Below are 21,044 nucleotides of genomic sequence, written 5' to 3'. Positions count from 1 at the left end.
GCCGTTTTGGGCTGTTTCAACACAGAATCTCGTCTTCGAGGATTACTGAGCGGTCATTGCTAATCATTCATTGTGGTTTGGATTCTGAGTGTGCTAGAGAGCTCGGAAGAATAGCACTTTTCCACTACGTCACCTGGGGTCGAGAAGTAGGGGAAAAAATAATAACTGTAAAAAAGTGGGCTGAAGTGTGCGAGGTTGCTGCCACCGAAAAAGTAAGGTTTGGCTAAGTCTTTAGGTGGCGTGCACTTCCCGCATGTTGAAACAACTCGTAGATGGCTGAAGACTGCCAAAGGGCAGGCGCAAGCTACGCCATCAGGCTTTGTTTATTCAGATTCTATAAGGTTGCCAACAGTTTCCATTTTAGTTCGAATTAACCATGAAATAACCATGAAACGCTTTCGTGCACCTTAGGCGAGAATGATGGCAACAGTGAAATGGCACCAGGCAGCTGTAAGTAAAGAGTCTGAACTGGCTTCTAGATTCCTTCATAAAACAGGTCATTTGGCACAGTAATGAACCAGCCTGCGGACAACACGCATCAGAATGCAACGGCTTTATTCCAGTAAAATGCCCACAAGCTGTAATGGCTCGCGTAGATCGCACAGAAATATGGGTGCTTATATAAGCTTAGAAAAATACATTTGTTATCATTTAAATCGTGATCACGGAATGTGTAGATATTAAATAAATACAGAGAACAAGATAGCGCTATTTCTGGATATTGAAATGCAAATTCATAGACTACGTACTCGAGCATACGTACGTGCAAATTATGCGGTCTTCTAGTATGCTAAGTAACCGCACAAAAGGGCAAGCGTTTGTCAAGCACCCAGGCTGTCTGCGTACCCTCGCGGGTAAGTTGTACGCCTGCGTACAACTACGAATGACCCAACCAGCCCTGGAAATATTGACCTTGTGGGCTGTTTGAGGGTACGAGGCCCTTTACTGACAAAGTAACCGGCGGCGCATAAGAGAAGTATGTAGCGCTCGTTATGACTTGCAATAGGTAAGATGTCGGAGCTCGCTTCATTGAGCAATGCGAGCGCGCCTGCGCAGAACCGTGGCGACTAAAAAAAAATGGGGGGGGGGGGGGGGGGAGGGGGGGAGAGTTTCCTGCAGTATTCCCAAATACTTGGCATTCGGTGTCAGCGCCCATTCAATCGCTATTAGTCGATCATTGTAGTTTGATTGCGGTCGACACGTTGCTGGGCGTACTGAATGAGGCCGAGCACAACGCGTTTGTGACCAGCACCGTGCCTCTCGACGCTGCCAGTCAGCCAGTAGAGCAGTGCTACCAAAGAGCAGGGCTCTCTTGACCCATTTACTTTCTCTCACTGGTGTACATTTCCTGACTGACTCAGTAGGCCGCACCGCGTAGAGATAGAGGTGATGCTACAAAGGTCCAGCAAGCAATTCTGAAAACCCCATCTGCTCAGGGCTTAAACAGCGACTGTGGGAAGGGGAGGCGATCAGTTGCGCTGTTGTCTGCGGACACGCATACACAATAGAACGGTATCAGCGTCTGAAAGAAGCTAGACGCACGAAAATATAAAAAAACAGCATACAATTTTCGAAGCAGTAAAATAAAAGCTTTGCATGCCTCACAAATATCTCGATGCATGGAATAGTACTAAATTACCGAGATGCAGCAAAGTTGCGTCTCCAAAGAAAACGCTCAAAAGAAGCGGTGATAGCGAGTGACCCTCCGCTGCGGCAATGCGCCCACCGCATCAAAAGTCTCGCTCTCGAGTATTCAGCTCCGCGTTGGAATGTGTCTGCTGTGAATCGGAGTCGGTGCCCACGCGTGGCACCACAACCGGAGAGACGACTGAGAGATTGCTCTGCGGACCAGTCGACTGCTGCTCCTCCTGGTCGTGCATATGACGAGCTGCTACTCCCTGCGGTTCCAGGACGCCAGACGGAGCCTCATCCGGGGGTTCAGGCAATGCAGCCTCGTCTTCAGCCGCCTGCTGGCTCATCACCGAATCCATGTCTATGGCGAGCTCTTGCAGTATCAGGTGCCGCCAGAGGCCCAACACAATGGGGTCGCTACCTGCGTTGTGATGGTAGGAAGAACCAAATGAGCATGTGAAACCAGGCTCAAGGCACGACTCTGAAACGCTTCAACGTTTCTTGGTGGTGCCTGTACGCCTTGTGCAATCTTTTAAGCGAAAGGGAATGCGATCGGTACTAACATCAGTTTTAGTGGCACTGCAGAAAGCAAAAAAAAAAAAAAAAATGCACGAATGGGCTTAAGAGCGGAAATGGCGAAATCCGCTTTACAGGACAGTTTTGATAAATTGCATCGTCATTGTCATCGACACTATGATCATCATCACTACCACTGCCATCATCATTGTCATCTCTACTATCATCATTATCACTGACCCCATCGTCATTGGCCCCACGGTGGTGGCGCAGTGGTTAGGGCACTCGACTGTTGTGTCCAATTGAGGATGCGGGACCGAATCCCGGCCTCGGCGGTTACTTTTCGATAGAGGCGAAAAGCAGGGCACCCGTGTTCTGTGCGATGTCAGGGGAGGTTAAAGAACCCCAGGTGGTCGAAATTTCCAGAGCTCTCCATTACGGCGTCTCTCATAGCCTGAGTCGCTTTGGGACGTTAAACTCCCCAAACCCAAACCCAACTCACCGTCATTGCCATTGCTGCTATCATACGCTAGACAAAGAGAATTACAATCTGTTACGAGCCCGGCGTGTAGTAGTGGTTTACACGCTCAGCTAGGGCTCGAAGGGATAGCGGTTCCATTCCCGTTGTAGGATGTCTTTTTTTTTTTTCTTTCTTTAAGTACCAGTGCGAATGAAGCCTTCTGACAGCAATTTCTGCAGACGCCGCGCATGAGCCAAGAAAGGTTTTCGCCTTAGAAGTAATTTTTATTACTTGTGGCGGCAGTTATTCGCACAAGTTCATGTAGAAACATTTCGTGAAGAGAAGTTTAGTGCGGCGGTCTCCGCTAGCCTCGCTTGACATTAAAAACCACCCAAAGTCATTAAAAACCATTAAAAACATTAAAAACCACCCAGGGTAAAATAAAAAGAAAAAAAAGACATTCCTCGGTAACTTCTCCAAGTGCTGCCCTATCCGTGCGGATTTCCTAACCTCATCAGTCTATGTGATTATCTACCACCCTCCCGCTGCATTTTCTTTCCGTTGTCGTCATCTCTGTCACTTTAATCTGCTGTGCAAGTAAAGCAGCCTGCTCAAGTCCATTTCTCTTTTAGTTTCAGCTGGTCTATGACGCCCTTCCTGAACAATGGTTTTATTTTCATTGTTTGCCTAATCTGGGTTCTCTAAAGTTTACTGCGCAAATTAGTCTCTTTTTATGACCAAAGATTTGTGGATGTGGCAGAGATCATCTGTGCGCACCTCATTTCTTTGCCAGACTTGTAATGAAATTTATTCGTTATCAAGAATATACAGATATAATATTCCGACCTTTCCGGCTTGTTTGAAAGTCCTGCTGTTCTAATGGTTCCCTACTACACAGAAGTAAGGTGTCGTCAGCTTGTCTACGGTAAAACTTCATCAGCATTCCGCAGAGTCGGTGCTCGATATTGTACGCTTGAAGGAAACCACCCAGCAATTGCATCAACCAATTAAAGTTTATTCTCTCTCTCATTCGAAATTGTCAGGCGTGTAGGGGCCCTACACCTGAACCTGTGATGCCGCAGACGACAAATTCTTGAGCTTGACTCTTAGAAAATCTATATGGTGGTCTCCAGAGGGTCGTAATCCAAAAGAATAAAAAAAAATCGCTTTATTTGCCTCTGTCTGCCACATGCTGTTTTAAACCTTACAGATGGATACAGATGGATCGGCCTTCTCCTACGGCTGTATGCATTGCTCTGTGCAGTCCCTCTGCGATCTCATCTTCCTATTGCGCAAAATCCGTCGCCAGCTAATATCAGCTCCTTTAAAAAAAAATGCAAGCATTTTGCTTACAGTCGTCGGCATTACATTGGTAGCATTGGAAAAACTAGTTTGGTTTAACAAACAAGCCTCGAGACCTTGCTTCGGCCTCCACAAGAATACTGGAGGCCGAAGCAAGTTCCTGCTCGCTTACAGAAGTCGCCTCTTTCTGCCCGTGTTGCGCAGTCTGCAACTGCTTGTAGCTGGAGTGCGATAAGTCGCCTGGGAGCCTGAGCATCCACTTGCATCCGTAGAAAACTAATCTGTAGAAATGTTCATAAGCGAAACTGTACTGTCGGGAGTAGTGTACACCATCAGCCGTCGTGTGGCTCTTTGCTTTCGGGACGTCTTTTCCCCTTCCAAGCAGCAGCGAGACGGATCTTACCGAATTATGTCTCTGGAATTAACTACGGTCACCTAACCACACCTGCCTCGATGGCATGCGATGCTGAAACGTGGCACGGTAATAAAGCCTAACAAAAAATCGAGTGGTGTACGCCACTTAGTCTTGCGATAGTGTCGGATGTAGTACTGAAGCTTATTTTCAGCGAAGAGGTTATTGGGTTATATGTTAACGATGGATCTTTATGAGTACAGTTTTGTGAGCTATATAGTTGTTCTGATGACGTCATCAGGTTCGCTGCAACATGATAATGCGCTCCAGTGCATATTGGTAGGATCGCACATCGTTTACGCACTTGAGAGGCGCTCCTGCTCCATGAGGAAGCGCAGGGTCTCCAAGGCACAGGCTCGGAAGCCCGCGATGATCCAATCCAGCTCGCTCCCACCATCCCCTTCGCCGCTGTAGCCAGGAATCGGCATGTCGGCCACTACGTGGCACCGCCCTGCAAATAGCGCCCGCACGCGTATGTGTTATGCACACAGCACCCGCATCAAAATTCTGCTGAATAGGAACCGCAGTTCAAAGGAAAAAATGAAAAGAACGACAAAGTTCCCCAGCCTTAGGTCTGAATGTATCTTGCGCTGATCTCATTCGTCTCAACTTTCTCATGATTCGTTCCGAAGATTCGCTTCATGGCTCTTTTCTTTTCTTGAAGATATGCAACAAGTCGTGTGAAGGAAATGATCCAATGTCCCACATGTGGAGAAAAATTCAATGGATCTGCATGTACTGCACCGATCAGAGGTAAGATCAGGGGATTTCACTCAAGCATTGCAAGTCAAATCATTTATTTTCATTAAGTACCTAGCCTATCATTTCGACACGTGGGAAAACCTTCTTGCAAAGGAAAATGACAGCTGTAAAATGGCATCCTGACCTTTTCTACATTACTTTGCTTACTTCGGTTTTCATTTTAATTTGGCAGGCTTTATTGTTGCCAGCATGTTAACGGGAGTAAGATGAAGCCGCAGTGCAGGTCAACTGGCAGTTTTTTTTTTTTTTTTACTTCAAAATGTATCCGGTCTTTCGTGTTAGAACAAATATTTCCTTAGCACACAAAGCTGTACCACGTTCTGTGATTGTCCTCCTGATGGCGTCCGCGAATGTGCAACTAAATGAAAGCTCAAGAGCAGAAAAGAACATCTTAAAGTCTTGCTTTAGGCTATTATTTGTACGCTTCTTTTCTCTGTTACGTTGCTAGATACGTTATGGAAATGAAGGTGGACAACTCGTACGCCATATGCACTTTTTTAATATGTCCCAGAGATTTGCCTTGCCTCAAAAAGGGACTCTGGAGTAAACTTAAGCCAGCTTTTGTTCGCCACAAAAATGTATTGTTCGGCTCTACGTGGCTGGTTGACAGGGAACAATACACGTTCTTACTTCGAAGGAAAACTATATTTAAAAATGCTTGTCTGGTTAATGAGGAGCTAAACCCAACTCCACTGCTTCACACTGCTTCACACCGTGGTAACTAGGAATACCTGAATTATTACGAGAGCAGCTCGAGCAGGGGTTATCTGCAACGGTGCCGCTTCAGACACACGTTCGGAGTATTTGTCGCAGAACGATCAAATATTGGCAGTGGTATCTGGACCTCATATTTGTCACCCTAGCGCTTGTCTACGTTCCTCGCATAGCAGAGAAGCAGATATAGTGGGAAAATAAAGTGAAATGATAAAAGTATGAAGCGATAATCGGGGGCTTATATATGAGGACCTGTTCAAGGGACTTTTGGTGGAGGCGTAACCCTCTTTTTTCTATTCTCTCAAACATTTCCAGGTAATAATATTCCCTCTTACCGTTGCAACCATTTAACTGCGGTCTCCCGCTTAGGGTTGTGCTGACGCAGGGACTTATATAGTACGTGCAGTGAGTGCGCATTCATAACCTTCTAAATAAATTATATGACAGCGAAAACGGGTGAATAAGCTGCTTGGAAGCTATATGTTCACAGCTGGGAAGCGTACGTGCTTCAAGCTACGACTGACGAATTGATAGATCAAATTTTATGAGCTAAAGTAGCACGTGCGCTATGAGGCGCAACTTAATTTCGACCGGCTGATGCTCTTAGCGACCATTAGACGCATTCGCAAAGCATTTTAGCTTGTTTGCATTTCCCCTCCATCGAATTGTAGCAGCCGCGGTAAGAATGAAACCTACGACTTCCGGCTTAGCAACTAAACACGACCCACTGAGACACTGCGTCGGGTTACTCAGGCTACACAGCTAACTTCCGCAATGGGTGTGCTACATTCAGCATATATTCATTAGTGATTCATGTTGAGCGACAGCGCACTTAGTTATATTGTTTGAGAATGTAGGGCACAAAGGACTGCGACGTTGAATCTTATAGGATGGTTGTGTAGACTGCTGCTCGCTGCTTGCTGAATCATTCAACACTATCGACGCATCAGTAAAGACCACTGCTGGTCTTTACTCATTTCACTTTCTCGCTTGTTGTAGGCGCTATGAAACGAAACTCTTCCATGATTCTAAGCCAGATCTTCAAGGTGTCAGCAGCTCCTACGGGTCACATAACTGCTCAGGACTAACGAAAAAGGAAATAGTAGAATGCCGTAGGTGTCGGCACTTGTCAATTGTGGCAAGGGCTTCTCGAATCGTATAATCCGAGAGCAAGGCTTTGGGGCTTTTAAGACAAGGTCCAAGCCCAAAGCTATAGGGTTGGACTCATCTAGCATATCTCCGCACGTTCTTGCCCTGTCACAGTGAAATTGACACAAGCACTACACCCACAGGTTCAGTTACTAAACTAGGCTTTTATGCTGTTCAGCAGAGGTGGGAAATCACCCAGCCATTTTGTCACCTTACGTGTTGCAGCAACGAAACCAGATTGGACGTTTGTAAATCTGCTGCGCAACTGGAGCCGCCAATGGTGTTATAAAGAAATGATTCTTAGAGCTTCATTTATATCACCAGGAACATTGATGTAATGTCGTAGGTGGGCAACGTCATGAGGTTGTCCACCTCTGCTGTTCAGTAACAACTTTCACGACGCACACGATAAATCAACGCTTGCACATACATCCGCTACGTGAAGACCTCTCTCTCTCTCTCTCTCTCTCGCCCAGGCCGTTTCCTGTGGGAAGCGACGCTCAGCAAGACATCTGCGGCTCAGAGTTGACGCCAGCGTTCCTCCGACTAGGCCGCAAAGAACGCACGCAAACATTAGGGTTTTTTTTTTTTTTCCTTTTTTGCTCTCGCAATCGAGCGAGTGCGCCTACTTTGACTGCGCCCCCGCAGGCGCCACGCGCGTACTCTGCCCGCTAAATTAAAGCAATGTTTAGCAAACACTGCTCTACTCGGGAAGTTTGCAAGCACAAGAGTTTGCAGTGGTCAGACTTGTCAAGTTCAAGAAGCCTTGGAACAAGAACTATTGCGTCCGCAAAACAGCAATGAGCATTTTCCCAAGTGCAGTAGCAAGAAAACATCAGGAACGAAAATAATTTAGTGCCAACATGCAGAAGTGTATACCCGCACTAATAAAGCATGATTCTATCATCAGCGCACTATCTCAGTCACTTTACAGCGTTCTTCCCGCAGAGCGCATGCATCAAAACTTTCCTGGGTTATGGTTGGCTCTTCGTTGGTTTATATTGGGAAAGCGTGGATTCGTGAAACAGGAGACGAAGTGCATTTACGCTGTGTGTGCGCCCTTTCCTGTTATGAGCTTGCAAAGCATAAAAGCACACATGCTCACTTCCCTAACAGAGCGTAGAGGCCATCAGCATGCATATCGGGCACTTGAATTTCGCACAGTAGCCAATATACTCATGATGAATTAATGAACGTCACACAAAGTTCATTAATGCACCATATATTGGAAAATGGTTTAAGCGCGAAACTATGCGGCAATGCTCAATTTCCTCTGCAGAGCCCAGCACAAGGCGTAAAGCGGCGTTAAAGGTCGCTGTCCGTGTACGTACCCGAGATGTGAGCGCGGACGATCCATCAAACAGCAGAGCAATCCTGTTGCATCCTGCAGATATTCCGATGCGCGGTCGCCACGGCCAATCATGCAGGATGCCGGCGGCACACTCGTGGCACGTTTTATTGCTCGCGCATGTGGACCACACGACGGGCATCATGCGCCGAGGCGCGCGGGCGACCACACTCGCGAGCCGCGGCTTCAACATGGCCGCCTACCGGCTAGGAAAGATCCGAAAGGAAGGGGAAGGAGGGGGGGACTAGTGGCGCCCAACAACCATCTGCCGGCGCGTGCATTGAGCGAGCGCCGCACGCGCCGGCTGCACGTGCCGGCTGCTTCCTTTCATGGGCCACGAGAGGCGGGGAGCGGCCTCCAGATGTTCCATCCGGCCGGGAGGGGCCCCCTTCCCCCCACAGCGACACGCTCCACCTTGCCCCCCCTTCCCCCCACCCCACCCGCCGGTCGCGTGCGGCAGATCGCCAGGTGGTTGCTTCCGCAACGGGGCGGACGCTCCGTCAAAGTGCCATTGGGCCAGGTAGCACTCTAGTTTTCGACCTCGGTAGATGGGCTACCTTTCGTGCGCTTTGAGGCGCGCTAGACAGGCGCTTCGCGGACGCTAACCGGAGAAAAGTTCTCGGGAAAGGGAAGGTTGATGCTCGTTGGGCTAGTTGGTTAATCATGAATTCAACAACAGCGCAGATAGAAAGAAAGAAGGGACGGGATAGAGCTCCTAAGGATAGCAGCATCGGCGACGCGTGCGCATGACCAGCCTGCGGTGCTCCCCGGCCTTTTCTCTCGGGCCGAGCTTAGTTCTTACTGAATGTTGTGAAAGAGAATATGCAACCCGCGCATTAAAATAGTCAAGGTGTCACTCAAGAATTCTCGAACTGTACAGGAATTCCTATTGCAATGGTCGTAGTATATAGTCACCCTACAAGAGATGACTGTGTTGGAGGTGAAAGAAATTAGTTACCTGCGCGATCACTTGCACCTATGGTATGGACAACTCCTACTAAATGCCTAAGAGTGCCGCGTGATTCTTATCGCGAAAGCAATTTAATGTGGGAACAAGAAAAGCAGGCCGCTAGGAAAAGGTCGCAAGGCTGTCAAGGTCAGAGACCTTTCAGTGTTCGCCCGTGCGAGGGTTCAAAACATTATTTTTTTTTTTTTTTTGCAGTCAAATTGTAGTACACGCTACAAGTATTGTTCATGTCGAGTGCTAATGCGCAGAAGATGCACTGCGTCTTCGTTGCTTTTATTTGGGGATCAAGTTAATAAAGGTGTAGTCGCACAAACATTTCCCGGTCGGTCAGCAGCGTGGATCCCGGTCCGCCTCACTTATTTCTACGGCAGATTGTCTCGTTTCATATTTTTGCGCGACCTGAAAGACATGTTTTTGCGCACAGTGATACAAGTGCGTCTGAAAATGCTTTGCCAGAATTGGTTGTTTCCTCCAACGGTGTGCATCTGGACCCTTGAAAGGGTATTTGTCATAAGTTGTACCCTCATTCCGTTTCTTTTTTTTTTTCTCTAGGAGTTCAAGCAGTGTGAAACGAAAGAATTTTATGATGACGTGGTTGATATCTTAATGCTGGTTTCCTCTGTACACGATGGCTTACAGACATGGCTCAAGACAAGATGTCCTTAGAAGGGTGAATGAAATGCCAGTAAAAGCCTCCAAAGTCATTTTTCTTTTAAACACCACACAAACATTTTTCCAGTATAGAAATATGGCTTCATGAGAAGGGTACCTTCGTTCCTTCGTCAACCAATCGCATTCTTCGCAACAAATCTGAAACAATGGAACACGATTCTTACAATGTTAACTGAGACTATTTTTTCACTGAGAAGTCCTTCAGAGAACATTAGGAGAAGATTCATTCACTATCTATCGGTCAGAAATGAAGATGGGATTCCATTACGACATGATAATGGTTTTGAGCCCCCGCGGCCTTTGGAGGACAAGAATGCAGGTAACCCACGCCGATGAAAATGTTCGCTCTACACACCCGATCCCCAGGCTGCACTGCACTGAGGAAGTCTTACTGTGATGTAAAAAAAAGCATGTTTGGCCCGTTTCTGTGTTCTGTACTGGTTGTACTGAATTTGTGTTAAAGCAAGCAGTAAAGAAGAAAAAAAAAACGCATATCACACAGGGCGGGGGAGGTTGCAGTGAGACCTTTTGTGAATGACGAGACACATGCGGGTGCTAAGTGAAAGGTATGCATGTTATGAATATGTCGAGTAAAAGCTAGTTGCAGTCTAGCGGGTGTCCTTTCAATGTTGTCTTCTTATTAAATATTTCAGCAAGCCGTTACCAATTAGCCCAAAATGAAGTTTTAATGAAATTTCTACAAACGGAAGTTAAACCCCTTCCGTGAACACCCACCCTATTGCCCCATTGCAACCACAAACTGTCAGTCCCGCCGGTGCCACGCAAACAGAGGATGCATTATACAGCACCCCCTCCCATATTGCATGAACGACTATTCTAGACCGCACTCATTCACAAATGCCATTGGTTACGATGTGAACACAAAGCTTACGGTTACACATAATAGCCAACAGTGAAAGCGACACCGTTAATGCGCAGGAAACAAGGAAGCTAAACCGCAGAAAAAAAAAGCTCAAGTAAAAAATAACAATAGAAGGAAATTGTCCAAGAGAGGAGAAAAGCGTGAACACTGCTGACCTTGCGGCTACATCCGCTGGTAGAACCAAGTTAATAGCCTTCTAGGATATCCTTTATTTGCGAGGCAACTGTTTGGTTGGATATTGTAAGGTCCTGTTATGCCTATGTCCATGGGAATTGTCTAAATTTCCGACGGATAGCGCTAATTTGCTTTAAATTAAGCTTTTCCACCGCTCGCATCGAGCAGCTGAAAGTGTCATTGAAAAGCAATGAGTTGCAAATTTGAAAATAATTGAGAGGCAAGTATGTTATACTGTAAGTTATACTGTAAGTTACTGTTATGAACACGTTGATAGAAATGGTCTAAACTTCCGATGCGCACCAAAAGTTTGCTTCTAAAGTTTACCCTACTCTCAGAACGAGTAATTAAAGCTGCATAGAAAACCAGTGAGTGCGTTTTTAAAAATAAATAGCAAACAACTACAAGCGCGCCGACGGGGGATCTGCGGATGCATTGATTGTTGCGGTGCATTTATACTATGTGTGAAAAAAATTACGCGCGCAAACTCTTTTCCAGAACTGGTTTAAAATTTATGAGCATGCTCCTGATAAATCTCGAATTACCAGGATGACCGCCCAACAGAAATAGCAGAATCACTCGGAGGAAATATCGGCCTTGTTTCGAGACACTCAAGAAGAGGCTGGTGGTAAAGGAGCTGCAAAAAAAAAAATTAAAACTCGACTTCAGCGCAAGGGACAACAACTATTATTATCATCAGCATTATATGAGTCAATTTCAGGCCAAACAAATATGCTAAAATGGTTCTTATGACAATGAGCTACGTGCTGCTTTAAAAAGTGTGGCGTCAAAGAAGTTATCACTTTTTAACATTTTATTAAGATATTCTACTCATTAATCTTATTAATTTACTGCACGTAAGAAAAAAATGGTGCAGCCAAACTTTCGACGTTTTACGCGCTCCTGGCTTAACCAAGACTGTGTGCACAGTTATCCTCTGAATATTGTTGACTCGCATTCAATACGTTTCCGCTGTACCTGAGATTTCCCTTTGAAGTTCGATTCAACTTCGATTAGATTTATTCCTCTATTTAGATGAATTAAGTACTGGATGTGCCCTCCTCGACGGGCCAGCTCAGCGAACAACCCACACACAAGCAGAAGAGCAGAAAAAAAAAAAAAAAACTTCGAGGTGTAGCGTGAACGAGCGCAATACGTGCGCATGCACGCACGCACGCACACACACACACACACGCATATTTTATATATATATATATATATATATATATATAGACAGTTTGCGTTTCACTAATGGGCCAGGGAAATTCAAACAGGAGGTCGCACAACTTTCCCGATTATCCTATTTTATTCTAACAACAATTTAGGACGGTGGACCGTCCTTTCTTCAGGGTAGAATATATAACCCAGCTAAATATAACCAATATTTCCCAAAATACGTGCGCCTTAGCCCCATGAATTCTACTGAGAGCTGTTGAGAGTCGGGTATGCTAGTCTGCAGTACTCAGAACTTTTCTTTTTATATGTTGGTTTAAGGGAGATTTCGTCAATGCAAACGTTGTAGACTGGCTCGACAAACGGCTAGCAGAGTTGTTTACCTCAAGCGACGATTCATATCTTTATTTATTGGTTATTGTAGAAAGCTCGCGAAATACATATACAACCACGTGCTAAGCAAGCAATTTCAGCGCTCCCAGACAACCGATCAAATAACGAAGTCCTCTTTTCTCTGTAATGCTGCCCCGGACGGGGTTCGGCGTTTTGCGCTGGTGAACAGGTATGCGCCGGCGACAGTCGCAAGGTGTAAAAGCGAACGAGGAGAACATGACGATGAAATTTTTCTTCGCGAAGCAAGTGTCCTGCCAACAACATTTACACAAGACGAAGTTCTTTTTTTTTTCCTTTGAGCGTTCGAGCTTCATTTGACGATTGGAACGGATATCTGATAGAAATGAGATGTTTACTCCACGTCACTTCAAAACGCGACGCGTCGTCATCGCCACCGCTTGCGCGGTGTCCCGATCGTGACGCTCTATACCAGAGCTGCCATCCGTGAAAAGCACCGCCCGCTCTCTTTCTATGCCGCATAAGCAGTGTTCTAGGCGTATACCTCTCGAAACGAAACCTCCGCAAAACGCCAAACCCCATTAAAGAGAGCATTTTAGAGATAAGCGATTCCATTACTCGATCGGTCGTCTGAGGACGCTAAAACATGGCTGGTCTATCACGCGGAGGTTTTTCGCATTTCGCGGGCTTTTTTCGAAGGGCAGTAAAGAAATTCACATAAATCGTACATTGACGAAAACAACGTAGCTAGCCGTTTCCTGAGCCGATCTACATCTTTCCCATTGACGCGTTCTTCCTGAAATCAATAGATGAAGTCTTAGAAAATTTTATTTCATATTAATTAACGTAAGGGAACGAAAAAATATTACAAATCTCAGATTTTACACACGGGCTCATACGCACGCACTACATACATACATACATACGTACATACATACATACATACATACATACATACATACATACATACATACATACATACATACATACATACATACATACATACATACATACATACATACATACATACATACATACATGCATACATACATACATACATACATACATACATACATGCATGCATGCATACATACATACATACATACATACATACATACATACATACATACATACATACATACATACATACATACATACATACATACATACATACATACATACATGCATGCATGCATGCATGCATGCATATACATACATACATACATACATACATACATACATACATACATACATACATACATACATACATACATACATACATACATACATACATGCATGCATGCATACATACATACATACATACATACATACATACATACATACATACATACATACATACATACATACATACATACATACATACATACATACATACATACATACATACATACATACATACATACATACATACATACATACATACATACATGCGCGCGCGCGCGTGTGTGTGTGTGCGTGCGTGCGTTGCGTGTGACATTTCTTTATGGCCCATTACTACGCACCACGTCGAACGATGACCAGCTCAACGGCTAATAAGTATGGTATGTGCCAAGTTTCCAACAACGTTTTAAGGCGAAAGCCTTCAATGGCTCATCTTTGTTGGCCGAAGGTTGTCAGTAGAGGTGTCACTCTTTCGAGAGCGAGAGTTAAAAATAAATGAATAAACCTTGTGTCCACCGGGAATCTAACCATCCCTTGGATCCCCAACCCAGAGCTTTACCAACTGCGCCACGGCCCGGATTTCTTTTTCTTTTTTATTGCCTGGTTTTGGCACACGACATAACACACAAGGAAACTTCGGTATAAACATTAAAATAGTCACACAAGGCAATTTACATGAATGAATATCATTACAGGAAAGGAGAAGTGCAGTATCTGTCACTCGCGGAATCCCGCTATCATCCTCACAGTAGACAAGGGGAATTATGAAGAGCGTTTCACGATCCGGGCAGTGGCGCGTTAGACTGGCTTCCCGTGCCACGGCCCGGATAGTGAAACGCTCTTCACAATTCCCCTTGTCTATTGTGAGGATGATAGCGGGATTCCGCGAGTGACAGATACCACGCCTTTCCTTACCTGTAAATGAATTATAGAACAGCGGTGAACTTCGATGCGTCGATGAAGTGCTGGTTATGTTCGACAATGGTGCACGCGATGTCATGACAGGTCATGGGAATCCTATCCAGGCGTCCGTGAGGCGCCTTTCATTTGCCACTTCCTCGAACGCCGCACCACACAGAAGCAGACATCTCTAGGAGGCGTTAGTACAGCAGGCATCAGCGGCGTTTGAAATTGATTTACAGGATAAAAAAGGCGCAGTATCTGTCACAATTCTCCGCGGACACAGGGGAAAGTGGTAGTAATAGAAGAGAGGGAGATAGGTGCCGTAGTGGAGGGCTATGATCCACCGCGCTATAATGAATTTTGCCTCATCGCACTTTAGTGGTACAAAGTGCCCTCTAGAATTTTTTTCTCGTTTTTTTTTTTTTTTTTTTTTTTTTTTTTTTTTTTTTTTTTTAAGGGCGAAGTGTCGTAGCTAAGTGAACCTGACTGAGGGTCGTTGACAGTCGCGTAAGCTAGTCCGGAGCATTTAAGGGCTTCGGGAACACAGTGTCAGTGCAAAATTTGGAGATTGTATTGAAAAAACAGCTTGTTGAAATATTTTCACCAAGGTATTGTTTACGTAAAGTATTTTCTTTTTAATGGCCTTAAAAGGTAAGACTCCTAATGCAAGATTTCCATATGACAGCGTTGCTGAAGTTGGGGTTCCAAAACGCGTCTCAGAAAACAAAAATTAGGAGGAATCTTCGTCTTAAGAGTAGACGCGAATGAATGCGCATCATTGCCTCAGTTCTAATGCGCGTGTCTCGACATCCCGCCTTCGGTTAAACCATCTGGCTGCCTCATACCGAGCATTCTTGTCCGCCTTTTCGGAATTCATTTTACAAAGTCTCCTTGGTCGACGGGCCCCACAATCCTCAAAAGACACATCCTCAAACGAAGTCCCCGCAATATTACACGCATCTGGTACAATGTCAGACCAGCCACAAGTTCCATCAGATGTGTTAAATCTCAGCGACACACGCGAGATTTCTCTGCACCGCGCAGGTTTCATTTACTATTCACTAATCAGTAATCACTCAGTCAATCAATCACACTGTCAACCACCCCGATCAATCGTTGAGGCTCCATACAGGCTCCATACACTCCATATCGGGCGTCCATTTCTACGCACTGTTTTGCAACTCGCCCTTACGGAACAGTCATCTGTGTTAGCAAAGACTACAGCAAAGGCGTATCCGGTCTTTAGTACCGGTGGTCGCCTCGTGCCTGCCGCCGGCGCCACCCAAATATTTCCAATATTTGTGCCCAGGGAGCCTACATGTTGCGCCGCGGCACCCGAGAGCAAATATTAGGCTCCCTAATTTTCGCCTGTAGCTTTTGTAGCGAAAGCTACACTGCGCTAGGTTTTCAAGCCATCGGCGTGGCACCGTTTCACGTGACCGTTGCCTAGCAACTGTCACGTGGTATAGATCGAAAGCTGGGCCAGAAGTTGGAGGAGGAAAGAAGAAGACAGATAACTCAGTAGTTGGTAGAGGTGAACGACAACAGCGAGTTGCTAGGACAGAAGGTTCGCTCGAGGGTTGTGACGGTGGCACATTAAATCCAGGTGTCCGCAGAAAAATTCGCTACAACACTCACAGCTTTCGTTCTATCACTAGGTTCAAGCCATGCTTAAGCCCCAACAATTTTTGCATTTCACCTTTCAAATCGGGGTACGACGATGCCGTTTCGGCTCAACGAAAACAGTACGCTACGAGTAAAATTCGCTTATAACTCGATAGAACGCTCTCCCCGGAAGGAGGTTGCGTGTGAACATAACAGAACCGGGCCATGTGGTGGCTTTATTTTAAGGCACCTAAATAGAGCTCAGTAAATCATCGTGGGAGGCGGTAGCTGGCAGCTAACATTGCCGAGCACTAACTGGACGTAGGGCTTCCTGACATTACGTTTGGCAGGAGCTGCCAACTCGGGTCTCTACTTTTATATGGGACGGTGATAACACAATCAGCCTGCCAAAACCTTAGTATCCACCTTATCCCTAGGCCACGAAGGCACGTTCATATGGCTCGGTTAAAGCGGGGCTTTATATGTTGGCTGGAAGCTTACGCTATCGCGTCATCGCGAAGGTGGCAGTGAAAATAGAAAAAAAAAAAAGAGGTGCCGTAGTGAAGAGCTTCGGACCACTGCACGATAGAGGCTTTCGAATCATCGCACTTTAGTGGTCAAAAGTGCCCCCTATGGCATAATTAAGGCTGAAACCATAGAGCAAACTACTATGTGCAAAAGCCATGTCTTTACTTTCAGGTCGAACCTAAGCGTAGCCATGCAGATAGTTCTCGCGCACCTCAAGGTTTAACCACAAGCTAAACCACATCTAATTTTTTCTGGATGGTCTACATCAGACATGACAGTCATTGAATTACTATTACTGTAGTTTAATCACTCTTTCTCTGATAAATGGTAATGCAATGATTTATGTTAGGATAGTAAATTGGCAGCAAAAGTAATTAATTCATTTCCAAATTATTTTTACTAAACTGCACCTTTGCACTTTGTGTCGGCATAACATAAGCCCCTTGGAAAGCAAGAACGAAGTGCGGCAGGCTTGGGCCATCAGCAAGAAGGGACAAAAATGAGCAGAACTGCTCGTCTGAGACCGAAGAGAAAAGATGGCGCAAGACGGAGTTCAAAGCCATAGTCAGGACTCAAAAGCACTCAGTGGCACTTCCTATAGGTTAATGACTGCGACATTGCAACTAGCGTGGAAAAACACAAAGGACAGCGACAAAAGATACCTACGGGACAGCACTTCAACTGACGTTTAATGCACACGTAACAAAATTTATACACTCGCATTAGGCGCATGGTCAGGAGACTGCCCCCCCCCCCCCCGCCTCCTTTCCTTTATCAAGAAGCATGTTGTCATAACAAAGAGGGAAGGGGGAGGGGGGGGGGGCAGTCTCCTGAACATGCGCCCAATGCGAGTGTATAAATTTTGTTACCTGTGCATTAAACGTCAGTTGAAGTCTAGCGTGCTGTCCCGTCGGTATCTTTTGTCGCTGTCCTTTGTGTTTTTCCACGCTAGTTGCAATGTCGCAATCATTAACGAATACACACCAACTAGCCCAGCTGCCTTTCTTGATCATATTCCTATAGGTTACGTCGGATAAGGGCAGTGTGGTGCTTGGTTACACTTCTCCTCACGGGGCGAACGGGAACACAGGCAGAAAAGCTCATGGTACGAATATTACCGGGCACGAGCTGCTGATCTCGATTCCTGGGACCACTAAAGCAATATATGTCCTGTCTCGGCCGCTTCAAACGGTCAAAACAGCTCTGGGCAGCAAAGGCGCTGAGTCTAGAGCGCATGTCTAGAGCGCATAGAAAGTGACGAGCGTTTAACTATGTTTCTGTATTTGTTGTTGCCGTCGTCGTCCCTGTCTTATCTTTCTAGAGGCATGCGATGGAAAGAAGAGGAGGGAATAGTTCTGCTAGACGAAATTTAGCAGGAGGACGGAAGAGTGCGTGCGTCGGGGAATCCGGAAAGTGCACGGCTGCAGTTTCGTACGAGCAGTTCTTATTTTTATTATGCATAAAAACTGGAAAATAATTTGAGAGTAATTGCGTTACTTTTCGGAAGTAATTGTGATGTAATATCATTACTTTCGGGATCAGTAATTGGTAATGTAATTCAATTCCTTTTGAAAGTAATTTGCCATGTATGGTCTAGATTTTGAACAGAGAGTATTCCTGAAACCAATAATGAAAGTTACAACCATTTATTAATATCTTAACTTTTGAGATGGATACAAAACTGCAGGCTAGGCAATGTGATCCTCTCAGCGTTCCATTGGTTTCATCGCGCTAGTACACTCCGTCTTTTATAAAACATTAGATAGGCTACGGGTATGCTTAGGGCCTTGTTACTATTTGTTTCTTCCCATTCCGCTTGTTATTCTCGCAGTAACAAGCCGATTTTATGCTAATTCACCGAGCGCTCGATCTTACAGAGCTAAGTTACGGTTGCTGGCAGGCTGCTACATCAGGATTCGTCCCCCCCCCCCTTATACTTCGTTTCTTTGGTGAAACAAATTTCGCCATTTTCCAATACCTGACGAATGCGACGTACCTGACGTTCACATTTTCGAAACCACCACCTCCAAAAGAACAGATCGAAGACGGCTGTATTCCGAGACTCCCAGCCTAGTTTTAAGATTTTTGCAATGTTTTTCGCGGAGCGCTAAATCGAGCTCATGCGTTTCACTGGAAGTCTACGCGCCGCAATTATATACTTACAGGAAAACACGCAGCTCCGAGTAAAGGTCGGGTTCGTTGTGATGTTCTTTTTTCTTCACTTCTGCGCCTCGGCTCTACAATGTGCCCGTCGACTTAGCGGGCGACGTGCAGTTGACACGGAGATACGAAGCACGACGAACTCGAGGAAACAAAAGAAACCACTTTATAAACACTAGCACCACAAAGTACAGAAACTATCTACAAAAGCGAGAGAGGACTTCACTTCTACAACAGAGACTAACTGAAATCCAATCAAAGTTCCACGAGCTGGTACGCTAACAACGTGGGCTCACAGTTCTATAACGACTTTCTCAGAAGCTGGGACGGGGCCTGCCTGCTTTTGCTTTCGAAGCCCGAGCTAGAACCGTCAGTAGCGACGCGGCGCGCTCTCAAATAAACATCCTCGAACTTTCGAGACAGGAGAGGAGTGTATAGAAAGAGACCATGAACCCTGCGGCTGTTCCCCCCTCCCCCGGCCTGCTCGAAAGTGCTGGAATGCTCAGGAGCTTATGGTCAACGCGAACGTTTCTCAATGACGCGATGAGACAGGAGACCGTAGCTGGGCCGTGCGCTGAAGCGCGTACGCGGTCGGCTGTTCCTTCTCGGTTTCCCCATATCCACCGTCTTCAACGACGGACGTGCGGAAACTCTTGCACAACGACCCACGGTGACCTTATACTCTGATCAATGCTTCACCTTTTCAAATGGGCACAAATGAGTTAATGAAAGCGGAGCGTAATGAGCGAGACGGGCACATTTAGGATGGGGTATATTCGGTGCTCTAGCACAAAGGCAAATTTATAGGCGACTCTCGGAAGGGACTAGCTGCTCTTGGGCAAAATATTTCTCCGTGAAAACAAAAAAGAAAAGCCGAAGGTTTTGCTTTTGTAAAGAAGTTACTGGCGATGTGCACGCGTGTGTGCATTTGCACGTGTGTGGATTGACGACCACCAGGGTGCTTCGTAGTGGAGACTGTTGGGCCAGTTGGGAATTCGACATAATCAAGCAAACTTTGAGCAAAACAAGGCTGAACACTAGGAAGAAACCACACACACACGAGCGCTGATCCACACACTGAGCGATGAGGATTACGCCAAAACGCCCTCCTGTGGGTGTACCCCCTACATACAAGCCCCAACCTATCTGACACAGCCCTTCAAAAGGCCTCTGCTCACCCACATACCAACTTAACCTACCCCCCTCCTGCGCTGCGATATAACTTAATTCAAAAATTACATTTGAAGATGTTCGAGCATATCAATTGTGTATTCCCTTTGCTCGTCATATTACGGCTCGCAGAAAGGTGAAATAGAGCCTCAGGTTTAAAAAATATATATATAATAAGTATTGCCTCGCCCAAAAGCAGTGGCTCAAAAGCAGATCCCCTAGACTCGGCACTTTTGACAGACTGTACATCATAGAATAGCTGCCATTCCTCGCGGAAAAGGTCCTTTAACAATCCGCGCACAATTAAATTCGGCGATGGACGAAAACCAAGGGTTTCTGTCCTAAAGAAACATTCGAAAGAAGTTTCCGGCGAATGTCCGACGATGCCAGAGAGCGTTAAGCCATCAAATTTATCGTGATAAAGCCCGCTTTCACAATATCCATCGATGCCAAGCCTTCTTTTTCGATTTTATCTGAGATTTATCTGAGGAAAAAAAGGCATAACCAGAGATTTTTTATGATTTCTGGATTAAACATATTTATCATGAACCCAACGCAGGCGTATGTCGGCCTGTGCAGACTTACTTTGGTTTTTACCGTCATATTCTACATCGAACAGCCCAGTGTGTCTATATTCTCTCACGCCTAGTATTTCTTGCGTCTGGACCTCTTTAAGAGGCAAACACCGCTGAAAACTTCGGACATCACATACAAAGTACTGCCGACTTAACTGGAAGCGCTTTTATTAATATTGAAGCTTCGTGTATATGCAAAAAGATAAGTTTAATTCCTTTATGAAGAAACATATTGAATGCCTGCTACATTTAAAATTACAGTAATTGTAATATTTTATAAATAAATGGCCGTCTTTCAATGCATTCATTATAGTTTTATAGCACCACAGGCTTGTTTTCTGGTTCTCAACATAGAACAGCTCGTAATAGTTTTAAGCTATTTATTTGCATTTTATTGCTTGTTGCC

The 21,044-nt window shown here is 45.5% G+C and overlaps 1 protein-coding gene across 1 annotated transcript; it reads right to left on the bottom strand.

Moving 5' to 3' along the window:
- Window positions 1-538: 538 nt before the first annotated feature.
- LOC146204589 (uncharacterized) lies at window positions 539-8,576 on the bottom strand. Its single transcript, XM_084589262.1, has 3 exons — window positions 8,279-8,576; window positions 4,627-4,773; window positions 539-2,053 (listed from the first exon to the last, which is right to left on the bottom strand). The coding sequence occupies exons 2-3, from the start codon at window positions 4,748-4,750 to the stop codon at window positions 1,731-1,733; spliced, it is 447 nt and encodes a 148-aa protein (XP_084445388.1). The 5' UTR covers window positions 4,751-4,773; window positions 8,279-8,576; the 3' UTR covers window positions 539-1,730.
- Window positions 8,577-21,044: the final 12,468 nt, after the last annotated feature.

This window comes from Amblyomma maculatum, chromosome 1, assembly GCF_055883805.1.
Source record: "Amblyomma maculatum isolate TAMU_Amacu chromosome 1, ASM5588380v1, whole genome shotgun sequence".
In the NCBI taxonomy this organism is placed as follows: Eukaryota; Metazoa; Arthropoda; class Arachnida; order Ixodida; family Ixodidae; genus Amblyomma; species Amblyomma maculatum.
The sequence above is the reverse complement of the archived record's forward strand: the minus strand, read 5'-3'. Positions and strand labels throughout refer to the sequence as shown.